Raw genomic sequence first — 17710 nt, forward strand, 5'->3', positions numbered from 1 at the left:
ACATCGGGATATGGTTTGTGGTACAGATAGGAGGATGAGGTGAAGCTATGTGACTTCACGGATGCAGATTGGGCAGGGAGCCCAACAGACAGAAAGAGCACATCAGGAGGGGTCTTCAGTATTGGATCGACAACAGTTTCTTGGTACAGCAGGAAACAGAGATCCGTGGCACTCAGTTCAGCGGAGGCCAAGTATATGGCAGCAAGTTTGGCTGCATGCGAGGCTATATGGATGAGGAAGATCCTAGTTGGTTTGTTCAATTCTCATTTGGATCCTACTGTGATTTACTGTGATAACCAGAGTTGCATTAAACTCTTGGCTAATCCTGTATTTCATGATAGATCTAAACATATTGACATCAGGTACCATCATATCAGAGATTGTGTGCAGCGGAGGATCATGTTACTTTCGTACATTCCAACAGAGGATCAGAATGTTGATATTCTGACGAAGGCTCTCACCAGGAGCAAATTCGAGTACCACCGAGGCGGGATAGGGGTTGCTGATAATCCATATCTTGTCGAGAGGGAGTGTTGAGATTGCAACAAGATGATGGAGCTTAGTGAAAAGAGTCGCCTTCACTAAGTGGGCCCGCAGGCTATTTTTGGCGCAAGTCTATTTTTTAGACTATGTCTATTTTTAGACATATGGATCATGTCTATGGATTGCAGGTTGTTGTTTATGGATGATTGATCAAGTTGGGAAAAAAATAGATGGACTTCTATTTTTGATGAAAGTGTGAGTGATCACAGTGTGAGTGATCAAAGTCTATTTTAGACTGGTTGTCAAAAATAGAAAAGTCAAATATTATTGTCTCACAATAATATTTGGACTATAAACTTAATCTTATTCTCTTGGAGCACTTTAGTTTGAGCTACAGAGGTGGCACATGCAGCTGTCAGAAGGAAATACGCTTTTCTTATGAGTCAGTTAAGTTGTTGCATGCATGACTTCAGTTAGAACTCAATCAGTTGAGTTTGGTGGAGTTGATTGTGGAGTTGATGGAGTTGTGTTCAGTTTAGCTTTGTTAAACTAGTTGTATTTAGTCTAACTGGCAAATAGACTAGAGATGAGTTGGGTGAATTAGTTATTAATTAATTCACAAGTTATTAACTCATAATACAACTAATGAATACATCAGTTAACTCAGTTGCATGTCAGTGCATGTTCAGTTCAACAGGGACAGGTGGTAGAGAATCAGATTGCTATCAGTTGTGACTATAGTTGTGCACCAAATCTTGCACAATCAAGGGACTGAGTATGCCAATGAGTTTGCTCACGTATTTGCCCACATTATAGCTTGTGCTCACGTCCAACAAAGAGTGAGTGACTATTTTGCAGGTGAAAAACGATTTTGGTGAGCCATTCTCATCAGTTCTTGAGCAGGTATTGAGCAATGGAGGCAGGCAAGAAGTGGAAGAGATTTGGAGATCAGATCTGAGCTGTATTGTGTGTAACAGAGGTGGAGATACTTGTGAGAAGTATTATGTTGTGTAATGTTACATGACTCAATCATTAATATACAGATAGTTGGGGTTTTTAGCGAGATGCTTTCCCCGGGATACATACTGTGTTAATGTGTGAATGCTCTTGATGTTTTATTGTTATTGATGCTGCTATATTGATGATCAACGTAGAGGAGCTTATGTATTGTGTATGTTTTCCGCAATAGTACATGATCAGGATAATCTCCATTGAATATGTGTTAAATTATTCAAAATTTCTACAAAGAGCCCATATGGTTTTTCTAACTTCCTCCTCATCAATTTCCTTATTCAAGGTATCATTCATTTCCTTGCTGATGCTTTTGTGAAGGAATTGTAGCAGGTCATCGTAATCCTCTTCATCTGTTGTTTCAGTTAGAAGGTCCTGATAGTGGTTGGTAGCAACATGTCTGATGGCTTCTTGGGCGGTTTGAAGGTTTCCTTCAGCGTCCAAGATTGAGCTGACGGTATTGCTTACTCTCCGCACAGTAGTCTGTTTGTGAAAGAAAGTTGTATTCTGGTCCCCTCCTTGCAGCCATAGTTGCCTCGATTTAATCCTCCATTTAGATTCCTCCTCTATGTTTACACGGCAAAGCTGAGAATATAGTTCGCTTTCTAGCCTTTTGCTCTCTTGGGTGAGGCCCTGCTCTTCTATCTTCTTTTGGACGTTGTTTAGTGTATTTTTGATCTCCTTTTTTATCCTTTCAGGCTCCTTATAACTGATTTTCACCCATTCTTTTATCACCTGTTTGGTGTTTCTAAGCTTGGATTCCCAAATGAATCTGGGATATCCTTCTACATGTCGCCTCCACGATTTCTCCACAATATCTTTAACTGTTGTAATACCATTCCAAAGCGAGTTGTACTTAAACGGGATGGGTCCAAGAGGGAAATTCTTTTCCAGATTAAGAGAAATTGGATAATGGTCAGAAGCTGAACAGGGAATAATATTACCGTACCCAACAGTGAAGGAAGAGAGAAGCATGACGTTGATGAAAATTCTGTCTAGTCTCTCCATTATGTTGCCTGTACTTAGCCTGCGGTTGCTCCAAGTGTATCTCTTATTTTTTGGGATGATATCGACTAGATCGTGGTCATGCATAATGTCTTCTAGCTGAGTTCTGAAAGGATCCGGGGAGAAAATACCTCCTCTTTTCTCATTAGCATAGAGAACAAGATTTAGATCTCCTCCTAGTATGACACTGGTATTCTCCTCTGCGTTCATGCTGACTTTGATTTCCTCCCAAAAGCACTCCTTATCCCTAAAGTGGTTAGGCGCATAAATGTTGTATATAACTAGAATCTGCTGATCTTCTTTGTTTTCTAACACTGTTTGGATCCAATGCTAGTTAATAATTTCTGACTTATAATTCCAAATGTTTTGATTCCAGATTGTAGCGATTCCTCCAGAAGCTCCCCTGGATTCACTGATGCTTCCATTGTACTGCTTGTTCTGTTCAATGATTTTAGTCATATCCTGCAGGCTTTGCTTTGTTTCCTGTAACAAAAAGATCCCTGGTTTTTCACAATAAATAAGATCTTTCAGGGCTGCAACTTTGGAGGGGTGCCCTATACCCCTGCAATTCCAAGATAGGATTTTCATCATTGGGAGAGTGGTGTGCGGAGAGGTGCTCGCCCCCCTTGATCCTTGTGAGTTTTCTCCTTATCATGTTGTCCTAAGATGTAAGATTCAATAGGGCTTTGAATGCCCATTGCTATGTCCTTTTGGGCATTCTCATCTCGGTGTTGTTTTGCAGATTTTCTGCCTGGGCCAGGTTTCTTAAGAGAGTCGCTAGAGGCTCCATGGTCTTTGGATGAGCTCCTGGTGAGTCTGGAAGGGGGGGGGGGTTCAAGGGAAGATTGGGAAGGGATAACCAAAGGAGGGGAAGGATCAGAGGTAGTTGAATGAATCGTGGGAAGATGCGAGGGTTACAAGGGTGGAGCATCAGATAAAACCAAGAAGGGATTGGAGGTAGAAGGGGCCAGGCGAGGGGAGAGAGAAGGAAGGGAGGATGAGGGAGGGGAGGATGAGGAGGGGCGGGCAATCTTAGAGGCAGGGGGTTCAGTTTTTGGTAGTGCTTTAGCTGAGGGAGCCAACTTATTTTTTTTTACTATTTCCCATTGTTCTTCTTGTGGGTCATTTTCAACATTAGCAAGATAGGGACAACGATTGGCAAAGTGGTCGTATTCGTGACATACCTTACATTTGAACAGTATTTTCTCGTAATCAAGCTGCTAAATATGACTCCAATCGTCCACTTTGAGTTTGATGGCTTTTGGTAGGCCTTTGCCGAGATCCACTTCCACACAAATGCGTGCACATGCTTGCATATTATCCTTTGGTTCGTTGCGATCTATATACTTGCCTACAGTGTTTCCAATAGCACGAACCGAGTCATCTCCCCAGCAGTGAAGAGGGAGATGAGGGAGTCTGACCCAGACAGGGACAGCATTGGGGACATCCAGTTCCGGATCAAAATCTGGGGTCCATTTGTTTAAATAAAGTCCTCTGGAGTCCATGAAGTAAGGCCCATTCCTAAAGATTAAATCCTTGTCTTCTTTAGATTCAAAGTGGAAGGTAAAGAACCCCTTTCCACAGAATCTGATGGAGATTTTACCTTGTATTTTGTCGGACCAATTTCTTTCAACCCAACGTTGCACAGTTCTTGGAGATGGCCAGAGGCCCGTGAACTGGCCGATGAGACCTTTTTCTGCAAGAGAGAGGGCTGCCATGCGAGGAATGGCTGGAGGTAGATTAACTTCTTGGAGAATGTCCAGCTTTTTGACAAACTTCGATATTGCTGGGCGAGGCCGTTGTGGAGGGAGAGATTTGACGAGAGCAGAGAATGCATGCTGGGGATCGCCCCCCTCCGGTGAGCAGTCCGGAGGGGCCATGGGAGCCGAGGAAGGTCAAGAGAGCGCGCAGCAGGGTCTCAGCAGCAGGAGGTTGCCGAGTAAAGGAACAGCATGAGTCTGCAAAGGGGGAAGGAGGAACAGCTCACAGACATGAGCGGTTCAGAAGAAAGAGGATCACTGAGGGGACCGAGCAGGGCCAAGGGGAGCTCAGCAGCAGGTGGCTGCCAAGCAGGGGAGCCGAGGAGGTAGCAATGGCGGCTAGGTCAGGATGCGCACGCTCGCGTTTTATTTTTTATTAATATATATATTTTTTTATAATTAAATTTATTAAAATATGTTTCTAATATAATAATAATAAGTCAATCAAGTCCCACTAGCACAATTAGTTAAGGATGGGCCTCGTTAGCAAGGTGACCCAGGATCAAACCTCACGGGGGGTGGTTGTGCCTTGTGCTAGGGTGAAGAGACATGCTAAAAAATGCAGTCATCTTAGGGCTGGTGTGACCCAGGCCGGATGTGATCCCTGGGTGACTTTGACGGATTAGATGCACATGAGTCATGGCTCCTCAAGCCATAGGTCAAGCCTACCCTGGGTGACTTTGACGAATTAGATGCACGTGGGTCATGGCTCCTCAAGCCATAGGTCAAGCCTACCCTGGGTGACTTTGACGAATTAGATGCACGTGGGTCATGGCTCCTCAAGCCATAGGTCAAGCCTAGAGGATCACAGAAAACTTGACAAACAAACAAAAATAATAATAATAATAAGTCATCTTAAATTGAAAATACAGAGAAAAAACTATGATTCATGAAAATTTAAATAATAGAAAAAGGGAAACAAAAATCAAAAAAAAAAAAGTTAAATAAAAAAGATATAAAACTAAAAACAAAAAATTAGTAATTAATAGAAATGGAAGATACTAAACAACCCATAATAAGATTTCAATCAATCACTAATAAGCAGCGAAAGGCAAAATTGAATGTGCAATACCATGTTTGTGGCAGGAATAATAATATCACTAATAATCTTTTAGATATAAGAAAATCATAATATCCATATCACATAGTGTAGGGGAGGATGTGTAGGTGTAATGTAAGAAAGTAAACATTTTTACATGTTGGCTCAATTAAATAATAATAAAAGGTGAAAAGTAAGATGTTGTAGTGTCCATAAAATGTTGAAAGTGATAAAAATAATAAAATTCAATTCGTTATATTGTAATTTTGTTTTTATTAATAAAATTACAATTACTTTTTATATAAAAGAAAATCATAATATGTGTATCACTTTAAAATATATAAGTAGTAGCTATAAGTTAATTATTCTAACTTGTAAATAAGTTTTGTTACAATACCATGGGTCAATACTATGACTCACCAGTACCACATGCCTAAAAACCATCTCTCATTTCACAATCAAAATATTTTATTTCTCTAGCACAATATGGAAGAGATGTTGTAAGGTTATGTTATGTTATGTGATCTTATGTTAGGTAAATATTTTCACTCCTTCAAATTACATAACAATCAAAATAAAAATAAAAATAAAATACAATTAAAAAAATATCTAAAAATAATTACGTCGTAAGGCATTCCCTCTAGGAGAACTCCCTTAGTTACCACTTTGCACTCTTTTGCACTGTTAGATCCAATGCTAGACAATTGAAATTTCTTCCACCATTAGATCCTCAGATCCAATGTTAGACAAATGAAATTTTTTCCACCATTAGATCCCACTTCTTTAACTGTCAACTAAATCTTGATTTTTGTAATTGTTCAACTTATTGAATGAATATATTATAGATACTTTGTAGGTAAAAAAATCATCCCTTGAAAACAATTTTCAATGTTTACCACGCCAGCTTGCTCCATTTATCGACAAAGTTTTCTCTTCTGCGGATCGAGAGTTCACAGATCTCTTGCTCTAGTTCTCGATCTACGAGTTGAGGTTCCAGCAATCCCAGTGCAATGGATAGGGTAAGTTCGGTATTTTTATAAAGTGATTTCATTTACGAAAGTACAACGTGTTATTTATATAACTTTGATCTGTCTGCAACACCTTTAATTAATCACTTTAAGATTCGTATGCAACTTCAACAAAAATTCTATTACTATATTCGCTGATGGGAATAATAAATATTTTGCTCTACCTTGTTTCTGAAGCCATTTTGGATTTTTAATTGATGTCTTAGTCGGAGCTCTGGAATATTGGCAAGATATGACATTGGAGCTCTATTTTACAGAAAGAAAAAAATTTAATTAATTAAAATTAAAATAAAAATAAAAATATATATATATATATATATATATATATATATATATTCATGAGTGGTGAGTCATGGTTGTAGCTCAATGATAAAGAAAAGCAGGGGAGGAATTTGATGCAATAAAGCAAAGAAGTTATTTAGTTTAGAAGCCTGGTAGAGTCAAGCCTTTTGAGTGTGAATATAGGGAAGTATTATCAGATGCAATGAATTACCTTGTGTTAGGGATTTCTATTTTGTTCTCATAAATGTTTTTTAATGCAACGAAATGTCACATAGTTTACTTAAATGCCTCCCTATCGACATCTTTTGAAGGCATTAGAAGAAACAAAGAACAAAAAGGCAAGGAATTGATGATGCTTGAGTATTATTTCAAGCATGTTTTAAAATAATCTTTCCAATCCCGACCTTATTGCGACTGTAAAACAAATTTGCAAGGTATTTCAAGCTCTAAGTTATAATTTTCAAATTTATTTTCCTAACTTTTGATTTAGTTCATTGATTTGGGTGAAATCAATTAAATTTATTATGTATGGAATGGTTGATTGATTTATATATACGCATGTTTGGACTTTGGATTTTATGTCATCCACCATGACATCAATCAAGATATTTTGGATGAAGTCTTCTAGCAAAGTCGACGCCCTTTTTCCCTTCTAGAGGAGGAAAAAATGAAATTTCTATCGAATGAGAACCATCGAGGTTACACTCTGTATCAAACAGAATGTTAGATGTGGATTCATGTATTTTTTTGTGACAAGCTTGGTATCCTCTTCTTTTTCATTATAAAATAAATAAATTGTAACCACATAGAGCTCAGTTAGGTGGTTTCAACTTACCCGTCGTGAAACCAAGTCTTTTGACCACCTAATCGCATGATAAGCCATCTAATAACAAAAAATACTAAGTCTATCTATCCAAGCTAGATAAGTCTGATTGTCATGTCCACATCCATATTCTATTTTCCTATATATGTATATATATATATATATATATAGTATATATATATATATATATATATATATATATATATATATATATATATATGACTGCAAACTTGAAATTAAAAGTTATCTGCATGAAAAACTTAATCAAAATTAACTAAAAACCAGCATTCTATCCATCCTTCTCGATCGAGGCTAAAACGACCAAGGCCGAATCTTTCACATTGGAGCCTGGTAGCGCTGTCTACGTGCATAGGCTAGGGAAATGTCTCTCCATGTGTCTAAGGTGACCGTCCTGTTTTTGTAATTAAAATTGCAGCTTCTGAAATTATGTTTATAATTTGGGAAATCCTCGATAACAGTCATCTAGATTTGATCCATGGCCTTGTCGAGGAGGCATTTCATCAGTGAGTAAAGATGCAGGGTCTATTTATATTGAGTCCCTCTTCCTCTAGTATTTCTTGAATCCAGAACTAGGAGCTTCCAGTCCTCCGCGTCAACTTCATCCACGCTCGCTTGTCATTTGATGTCTTCCTCCCATTCTGATATCAGTCGCTTTATCTCCTCCTAGGTGCCTTCCTTGTATGATGTTATTGCTTCACCTATCAGGTTGGCCATTGGTTTTCTACCTCAGCATTTATCCGAGGTGCTTGGATCTGCCTCAATCTCGACCCCTCATGGTCGCTTTCCTCGGCCTTTACTTTTCATCGTTCTTCCCATTATCGCCCTGTCATAGTTTTCCTGAGGATGGCTTGGAACTAGTTTCAATGCTCTTCGCATTCAAGAATGTCTATCATTTTGTGGACCTACTATGGGAACAAGAAACTAGAATTGCCATAACATTATGATTTGTAATGCCAACACCCAAAGGCTCTGCCTTTTCACAAACTTAGTCACCCTTGGTTCATTTGTGTAACCCCCGAAATGCAAGATCCCCTACCCAGCTTGACCATGACCTGCACCCTGGTGACTATGCCCCAACAGACGCCATAGCATTCCCATGCCCTTGCAAATTCCTCGGCCTCGGCCTTGGGAGTGAGCTACCAGCAGCTGGCCAACTAAAAAATTTGTAACTTGATAGCCAAGTCGGCGAGTTTCAAGCCGCGCACCTCCCTTTCCCACCTTTATTCGACCATTCCCACATCCCCCCTGACTTGTCACCTTTTTAGCCTTGCCTTGACCAGCACTGCAGCGTGAAAGCTGAACCTCAGACTTCAAGAGGCCCCCAGCCCAAGCTTTACTTACCTCCCAACCTCCCCTCTACGGCCGAGTTTGGCATGGCTAGCACTTAATTCATGCCACTTCCCAGACGTCAAAAGACCCTTACCCGTGACCACCTCCCGACTAAAAGATTTCCACAGGTACTTGGCACCTACCCTCTGGAGCCAGCTCTATCAATTATCCACAGCACCCATGTAACAGACTAGGAAACAGACTTTCACCTCGACATAGACATTAACAGACTCACAGCCCCCGACCCCTAGGATTGTCATGCATACAATAAAGAGGTATTCCCATGATCCAGGTGGCTCCAGAGACACACACAAGACAAAGAGGGCTTATGGAAGCTCGAAAATCGAATTGATCGGAATTATTTCAAACCAGAACGAGAGCATAGATCTTGTAGTCCTGATCGTAACGGTGTGAACGATTCGTCAATCCGAGCTCGTATGAGAGAGAACGAGCCAGTGAAATTTTTGGTCAAAGTTGGGCTGAGGGCCAAGTTTAAGTGTCCTACAATTTGACCGGCCCCGGGGCATGAAAACTAGTTTCTGAAAGTGGGAAAATTTGTTGGATCATTAATTTGTCTAATATCCCCTATATTAGACAAATTTGAAAATGTATTTTGTTTTAGAAAAAAAAAAAAAACATATAAATGAGGTGGCAGGCCACCACCGCCGCCACCCCCAAACTACATTACAATAAAAAAATCAATTTTTTTATGGGCCGACAGGCCATGACCCCCCCTCCTGCAACCACAAACAAAATTTTAAATATGGCTCGGTGGCCATTACCCCACCGAGCCCTCCAATCTCCAATCCAAATAAACTTCATATCATATATTTGGGCGGTGGGCGGGCCACCTCCAGTGGACCCGGCCCACGCCCCACCACACCTGTCATAATATTAATGGGCCGGCAGGAATCAAACCCATCATACCACGTGGCCAGCCCACACCACGAGCGGCACAACCAGTTAATACAACAAACCATTAATGCACCCAACGACTAAGACCAATCACGCTCCATGCAAACTCAAACTGCCGCAGAGGTTATGGGGCGGGCCGCCCAATGCGGACCCAACCCTCAAAAAAAATATATTTTTCTATTTTTTTTAAATAAAGGGTGTATTAATATGGAGGGGTCATGGTTTGACCCCTCGACCTCCTCCTTATAATTCGGAATTTCTAACCAATCCACCTAAACAAACTTTCTTGTTTTATCCACCCTCAAATTTTGTATATAAACCCAATGTCTCAAAGCATTGAGGAGGAGCACGCACGAAAATCGAGGCGAGAAAGTTTTTAATTAATTTATTTGCAGGTGGAAGCATGAGCCCAGATAAGAGGCAGGGGGAACTGTGATTGGGTGAAATTCTCAAGAGGGTGAAATTTTTTTAGTGTCCAAATTGGACAAACTTTATGTCGATCTTACACCTCTCTGTGACACGAACATGATCGCATAGTTAGAATTTCAATCTGAGCACCAAATTTACAAAGGACCCGAAGGAGGGAATCTTTTAGGAATCTAGGGGGAATCTAAAAGATTCCTTAAGCCCCAGACTTTCATTTTCTAAGAATTCAGAAATTTTACAGTCAATTCTGCACTATTCGACAATACAAATCTGATGGTGCATTCAGATTTTCCATTTGATCATTTCATTTCTCAGCCACTTTTCAAAGTGGGGTGCAGGTGTCAGCATTCATGTGCAAGCAGTCATTCCATGAGATTCGACGCCGTGAGGTTGATTGTACGGCCAGCTTCAGCAGTTTGACATCCTTTTCTTCAGATGACCCCAGGATGTGAGGTATATGCATGTTCATGTACTTATTTTGCTAGAAGATGATTTGTACTGCAAAGATCCATGTTTGATGTTTGATGTGGGATCTTGTTTCTTACTTGTCTCATGATTCCTGCTTGTTGTGATGCGGAATCATTTGTGGGATGTACTTGTTGTCATGATTCGTCATGTTTTGTTTGAGATCCCTTTGTCGTTATGTTGATGGGATACTCATGTGTCGCCATGTATGATTACATTGAGATCCCTTTTGTCCCATGTTGGCGGGATGTTCATTATCATCATGAATGAGTTTATGTCGTACTGATAGGAGTCCTTTTTAAATAAGAGTTCTTGTAGTGGAACATCTATTGGAGCCACTCCTGTGAGAGGGCATTTTCCTTGTATGATAGTGACATCACCACCTATGTACATCATCGCTATTGATAGCACTTAATGCAACAGCCTACACCATCTTGACACCAGGGCCTAGAGACGTAGTCCCTCCTAGACGAACTCTGTTATCAATGTCTTGTTATTTCATGTTGTTGATTCTTGTCATGTTCCTTCTTCTTTACAGCATGAAGATATGTTCAATTATGCTATTTTAAATGCAATTTTAATCACATCATGAAAGCAAAAGATCTTAGTTAAATCCGGGAGCTAAGTCAACTCGGATCAAGTTTGGTATCAGAGCGGTCTTTGCGTGGATGTGAATTTCAAGTGTGAACAATGGAACGTGCAGCGACAGAGGATGAAAAATTGATGTACGAGACCATGCTCAAAATTTCCTAAAGAGTGGAAATAATGTATGAAGCTCTACAAAAAGAGACAGAGGAAAAGGAGTGGTTGCAGCTTCAGTTGTAAGCCACAGAAGGGCCATGGAAGAACTGAAGCACAACAACCAAAATATTCAAACACATAACACTAAATTGAAGATGCGGCTACATGAAGAGAAAGAGGAGAAACATAGTTTGCTATGATAGCTGTAAGCCAAGGACGAGGCCTTGGAAAAGCTGCAGCATGACCCATGTGAGGTAAAAAGTAGTTCTCCAAATTCATGTATGTGTCTTAATGATGATTTCGTTGTTTTTGAAAATCATACCACAGGATTTGGCTCCAAACTATTGAAGAGAATGGGGTATGAATGAAAAGGCTTGGGCGTTAATGGCCAAGGCATTGTCAACCCCATCAAAGTAGAAGAATTACCCCGTTAGGCAGGACTTGGGTATGTTAGAAAGGAAGTTGGGAAATGCACAGAGACAACTAGTGAACCACTAACAACAGATGATGAGAAACCCTCATCATTTATTTCCAAATCGACAGAGGAGGTAAAAGATGTTGATTTCCTTTCGATTTCATCTTCACATAGTATGATTTTTGTTGGAGATGTGGAGATCCCAATTACAGGGACAAACATGAGGCTCCTTACCAGGACGAGGCACGAGGAGGAAAAAGAACATGGTGTTAATAACCAAGGCATAACTCAACCATTGGAGGTTGTACAGAGACCTCAATTTGCAGGCTTGAGATACACCGAGGGAGAATACTCGAAGGTGTCAGATTATTCCGAGACATCGTTGAAATCGCCGAGGAAAGAGAATGATGGGAAAACATCCCCATCATCCCATGGCAGTTTCCATTGCAGGGAAAAAGTTGAGGCAAGCTCTCATCACCATAGTGACATCAAATATGACAAGGAAAGGTATAACCAATTTCGATATTCGAATGTTAATTTCGATTATAATCATGTTGTTAATGATAAGCATAAAACATGGCATCAAAAAACATGTACCTTTGTGGATTACATAACTATACATTTTCTAAGTGTTGGAAAAGAATAGCAGCACACAAAAGGAGGAGTCATGAAAGACCCTCTCAACAGCAAGTAAAGAAACATGTTAAGAAGATCTAGAGGAAGAACACCTATTGCAGTAATTGCAATAGAAGTGGCCATCAAAGAGCCACATGTTGGAGGCTCCATCCATAGTAGTGCCTTAAAGACAAAGTTTCGGTGCATGAACCAGGTGAAACAATTGTTCGACAAGCAAAGCCACCACAGGGGGATGACCCATTCACGGCAATAAGTGAACAATGGTTTCTAGATATGTTAGCATTTCATGGTCGTCCTTTTGTAAATCATTTGTTGCATTTTAAAATGTAAAAGTGATGATGTGTTTTCCATCACTTGTTAAGCAACAATGATGTTTGGTCTTATGTTGAGTTGCATTTTACACTATGAAAGTGATGTTCTGTTTCCATCACTTGTCAAAGAAAAATAGTGTTTGGCCTCATTTTTGTAAATCATGTGTTGCAATGATGATGTGTTTTCCATCACTTGTTGAAGCAACAATGATATGTTGGCCTCGTCTTCGTAGTTGGGGTATTGTTTCCTTTTCGATGTAAACTTGACCACCAAATATGCATTATAAACTCGTGGAAAGTGTGGGATGCTTGGGTCATTAGTTGGTCATGAAAGTCAAGCATGTAATTTGCAAAAACAATGTACTAGAGGTTGTAGGTGTCGGCTCATCGCTTAAGGCTCTGAAGAACAAAGGTGAAGGAGATGGAAATGATACCTTTTCAAGGATGCTTATAATCTAGACAAGGTACAGAGAAGTTGTAGATTATTTCTCATGCTTTTGGAGGACCAAAATCTCCTCAGTGGGGAGGATTGATCTAGGTGGCTCCAGAGACACACACAGGATAAAGAGGGCTTATGGGAGCTCAAAAATCAGAGTGATCGGAATGCTTCCGAACCAGGACCAGAGAGTAGATCCTGTTGTCCTGATCGCAATGATGTGAATGGTTCGTCGATCCAAGCTCGTATGAGGGAGAACGAGCCAGTGAAAGTTTTGGTCAAAGTTAGGCTGAGGGCCAGGATTAAGTGTCCTACAATTTGGCCGACCCCGGGGCATGAAAACTAGCTCCCGAAAGCGGCGAATTTATTGGATCGTTAATTTGTCTAATATCCCCTATATTAGACAAATTCAAAAATGTATTTTGTTTTAGAAAAAATAAAAAAATAAACATATAAATGAGGTGGCAGGCCACCACCCTCGCCACCCCAAAACTACATTATAATAAAAAAATAAAAAAAATTATGGGCCGACAGGCCATGACCCCCACCAGCCCTCCCGCAACCACAAACAAAATTTTAAATATGGCTCGGCGACCATTACCCCGCCGAGCCCTCCAACCTCCAATCCAAATAAATGTTGTATCATATATTTGGGCGGTGGGCAGGCCACCTCCGATGGACCCGGCCCACGCCCTACCACACATGTCATAATATTAATGGGCCAGTGGGAATCGAACCCACCCGGCCACATGGCCAACCTACACCACAGGTGGCCCAACCAATTAATACAACAAACCATTAATGCGCCCAACAACTAACACCAACCGCGCTCCATGCAAACTCAAACTACCGCGAAGGTTATGGGGCTGGCTGCCCAATGCGGACCCGACCCCCAACAAAAAATATATTTTGCGATTTTTTTTAAATGAAGGGTGTATTAATATGGAGGGGTCGGGGTTTGACCACCCGAACTCCTCCTTATAATTCGGAATTTCTAACCAATCCACCTAAACAAACTTTCTTGTTTTATCCACCCTCAAATTTTGTATATAAACCCAATGTCTCAAAGCATGGAGGAGGAGCATGCATGGAAATCGAGGCGAGACAATTTTTTATTAATTTATTTGCAAGCGGAACCATGAGCCCAGAGAAGAGGCAGGGGGAACCATGATTGGGCGAAATTCTCAGAAGGGTGAAATTTTTGCAGTGTCCAAATTGGACAAACTTTATGTCGATCTTACACCTCTCATTGACACGAACCTAATGGCGCAGTTGGAATTTCGATCTGAGCAGCAGATTTACAGAGGACCCAGAGGAGGGAGTCTTTGAGGAATCTAGGGGAATTTAAAAGATTCCTTAAGCCCCAGATTTTCACCTTCTCAGAATTCAAAAATTTGACAGTCGATTTGGACTCTTCGACGCCACAAATCTGATGGTGCATTCAGATTTTCCATTTGATCATTTCATTTTTCGGCCATTTTTCAAAGTGGGGTGCAGATGTCAACATTCATGTGTGAGCAGTCATTCCATGAGATTCAACGTCACGAGATTGATGGTACGACCAGCTTCAACAGTTTGACATCCTTTTCTTCAGATGACCCCAAGATGTGAGGTATATGCATGTTTATGTACTTCTTTTGCTAGGAGATGCATTGTGCTGCAGAGATCCCTGTTTGATGTTTAATGTGGGATCTTGTTTCTTACTTGTCTCATGATTCCTGCTTGATGTGATGCGGAATCATTTGTGGGATGTACTTGTTGTCATGATTCGTCATGTTTTGTTTGAGATCCCTTTGTCGTTATGTTGATGGGATACTCATGTGTCGCCATGTATGATTGCATTGAGATCCCTTTTATGCCATGTTGGCGGGATGTTCATTATCATCATGCATGAGTTTATGTCATACTGATAGGAGTCCTTTTTGAATAAGAGTTCTTGTAGTGGAACATCTCTTGGAGCCACTCCTGCGTGAGGGCATTTTCCTTGTATGATAGCGACATCACCACCTATGTACATCATCACTATTGACAGCACTTAATGCAGCGGCCTACACCATCTTGACACCGGGGCCCGGAGACGTAGTCCCTCCTGGACGAACTCTGTTATCAATGTCTTGTTATTTCATGTTGTTGATTCTTGTCATGTTCCTTCTTCTTTACAGCATGAATATATGTTCAATTATGATATTTTAAATGCAATTTTAATCACATCACGAAATCAAAAGATCTTGGTTAAATCTGGGAGCTAACTTAACTCGGATCACTGGGACTCTCCCCCTCCCCACCAAGCTCGATATGCCCCATGCGAGAGAGTTATATCCCATAACATATTGACACCAAGGAGGAACCATGGAGTTGGGATTATTCCAGCAGACTCTCAAAACCATGCATCTCTCCTAGCCTAGATTACTCTCTCCCACAAACCCAGTTCCCCCATACAAACTCCAATTATCAAACCAAATGCAGGGAACCATGGTGTAATGGAGGAAAAGCCAGTTAACATACCCGGTAGCCAACGTTTGGAGCAGAAGGAGCCCTCGCCCCTTCCAAAGCCTTTTTTCCAGTCATGCCTTTGGTACCTATATTCTTTCCATCCTCGTCCTTCTAGCCTTCATTGTCGTCGATAATCTTTCCCGCTTACTTATGCCACCTTCCTTCATTCCTGTAGTCTTAAGCATGCCAAAGGCCACCTCACCCTGCGCTTCAAGCGTGTGAGTGGTGGTGGAAACATTCCACTATGACCTTATCGTGATGATGGCCTTAATGGCCTGGTCCAGCAACTTACACACCGATCAGGGGTGTGGATTCATGTAATTTTATATTTACTTCTATTTGTAATTGTATCTCCATGCACTCAATTTTGAAAAATCAATCCTTTCAATATTTCACTTTTAAATTTTTCATATATTCATTTTTGGAGGAGATTGGAAGGAGAACTATTACATTGGTCCCGAAGGTTTTGAGGCTAATGTCAATAAGGGAAATTGATTCTATGGTCCCAATCAATGGCCTTCAATACGTACACAGTCCAATATTTAAAATGATATTTTACATACTCCTCCCACGCTTAAAAATAGATAAAGTGATAATATCGATATTTTTACATCATAACCACAGAAATTTTATACAACATTGCTTGCTCAATTATCAGATTCCCCCATAAGTTGGTGGTGACTACGCTCAGTGTTTCATGAATTCCTTTGTTTCTCTTGTAAACATCATTTTGTTGATACATCAAGAAATTATTAGATTTCCCCATAAGTTGGTGGTGACTACGCTCAGTGTTTCATGAATTCATTTTTTTCTCTTGTAAATATCATTTTGTTGATACATCATGCGATCATTTCTATTTTTTATGATTTCCTAATAGATAGTTGTAATAGTTACTACTTATTTATTCTGATATCTTCGTGAATCATATGATATTGTTGGATGATATTTCATAGCAAATGTGTGTCATTTGATGTCATTTTTGTATTATCAGATTTTTATTGAGCCATTTAACTCATTGTATTATTAGATAAAGAATGTATTAGTAAATTTAAAGGTTGTCTTTATTGTTTCTCATCATTGTGTGGAGAGGCGCTCTACAGCCCAATATGATGGTAGATCTCATGTAAAAACGTAAATGTAAACATGTAAACATAAACACCTAAACATTTAACATGTAATGTTTAACATTTAACATTTAACCTTTTTAATCTAATGTCGGTCCTATTTAAAAATCAATCTAATTATTAGCATGTATAAACACAATATAAATTTAAAATATGAAGAGGTTTACTTACACTCAAAAAAGAGGTATGGTAAATAAATAAAAATATAAATAAACTAGAGGTATAGTAAATAAATAAAACCCCTTTTTATACTTACTCCATAGATATGGTAAATAAATAAACTAGAGGTATGGTAAATAAATAAAACCTCTATTTATATCTACTCCATAAACCTCTTTATATTTACAGAAACTCAAAAAAGAGGTTTTATTTAGGTGAAGCCTATAGCCCAAATACCATGGGACAAATTATTATTAATACCATGGGCCAAATACCATATTTATAAAAGAGGTATGGTAAATAAATAAATATAAAAGAGGTAAAAATTACCTTGTGGCAAAGGAAACTTGCTTAGTGAGGGAGAAAATTTCCGAAGTAAGTTGACTCTTCCAACTCGAGGCTCTGGTTATTTCCCTAATGCGGTCCTTCATATGCTTGCTTGCCTAATTTTGATATCTCGCCTAAGGTTTTGTCGGAGCTCTTAGAAGCAGGTGCCTCCCCAGGTTAGTTATTCCACAAATTTTCCTTTGTAGCCGAGACTTTTTTTTTATTCTTCTCTATGGTACATGGGTGTCTTCCGCTAATATTTGCAATCGGGGTTCCAGTACACAATAAATGCCACTCAATAATACATATTTGTAAAGTATAATTTCAAACCCTAAAAATAAGGACGAAAATCTACGAAAATTAATTCGTATGGGACTTCCCTCGTCAAATATTTTGGTAGCCTCTACTATCTCCAAAAATGTGAAGTACTGACCTAGATTTGAAGCTATAGAAGAAGCATGACTCCCGGCAGATACCTTGC

The 17710-nt window shown here is 39.8% G+C and overlaps 1 protein-coding gene across 1 annotated transcript; it reads right to left on the reverse strand.

The window, feature by feature from the left end:
* Nucleotides 1-1710: 1710 nt before the first annotated feature.
* Nucleotides 1711-2709, reverse strand: LOC149258805 (uncharacterized). Its single transcript, XM_089434609.1, has one exon. The coding sequence runs from the start codon at nucleotides 2707-2709 to the stop codon at nucleotides 1711-1713; it is 999 nt and encodes a 332-aa protein (XP_089290735.1).
* Nucleotides 2710-17710: the final 15001 nt, after the last annotated feature.

Source organism: Pinus tabuliformis, chromosome 6 (genome assembly GCF_031772625.1).
Source record: "Pinus tabuliformis cultivar Carrire ecotype Pingquan chromosome 6, CPIR1, whole genome shotgun sequence".
Classification (NCBI taxonomy): Eukaryota; Viridiplantae; Streptophyta; class Pinopsida; order Pinales; family Pinaceae; genus Pinus; species Pinus tabuliformis.

What these genes read in the sequence shown, in the direction of transcription:
- LOC149258805 (XM_089434609.1), bottom strand. Translation starts at nt 2,709, where the DNA reads ATGAACGCAGAGGAGAATACCAGTGTCATACTAGGAGGAGATCTAAAT.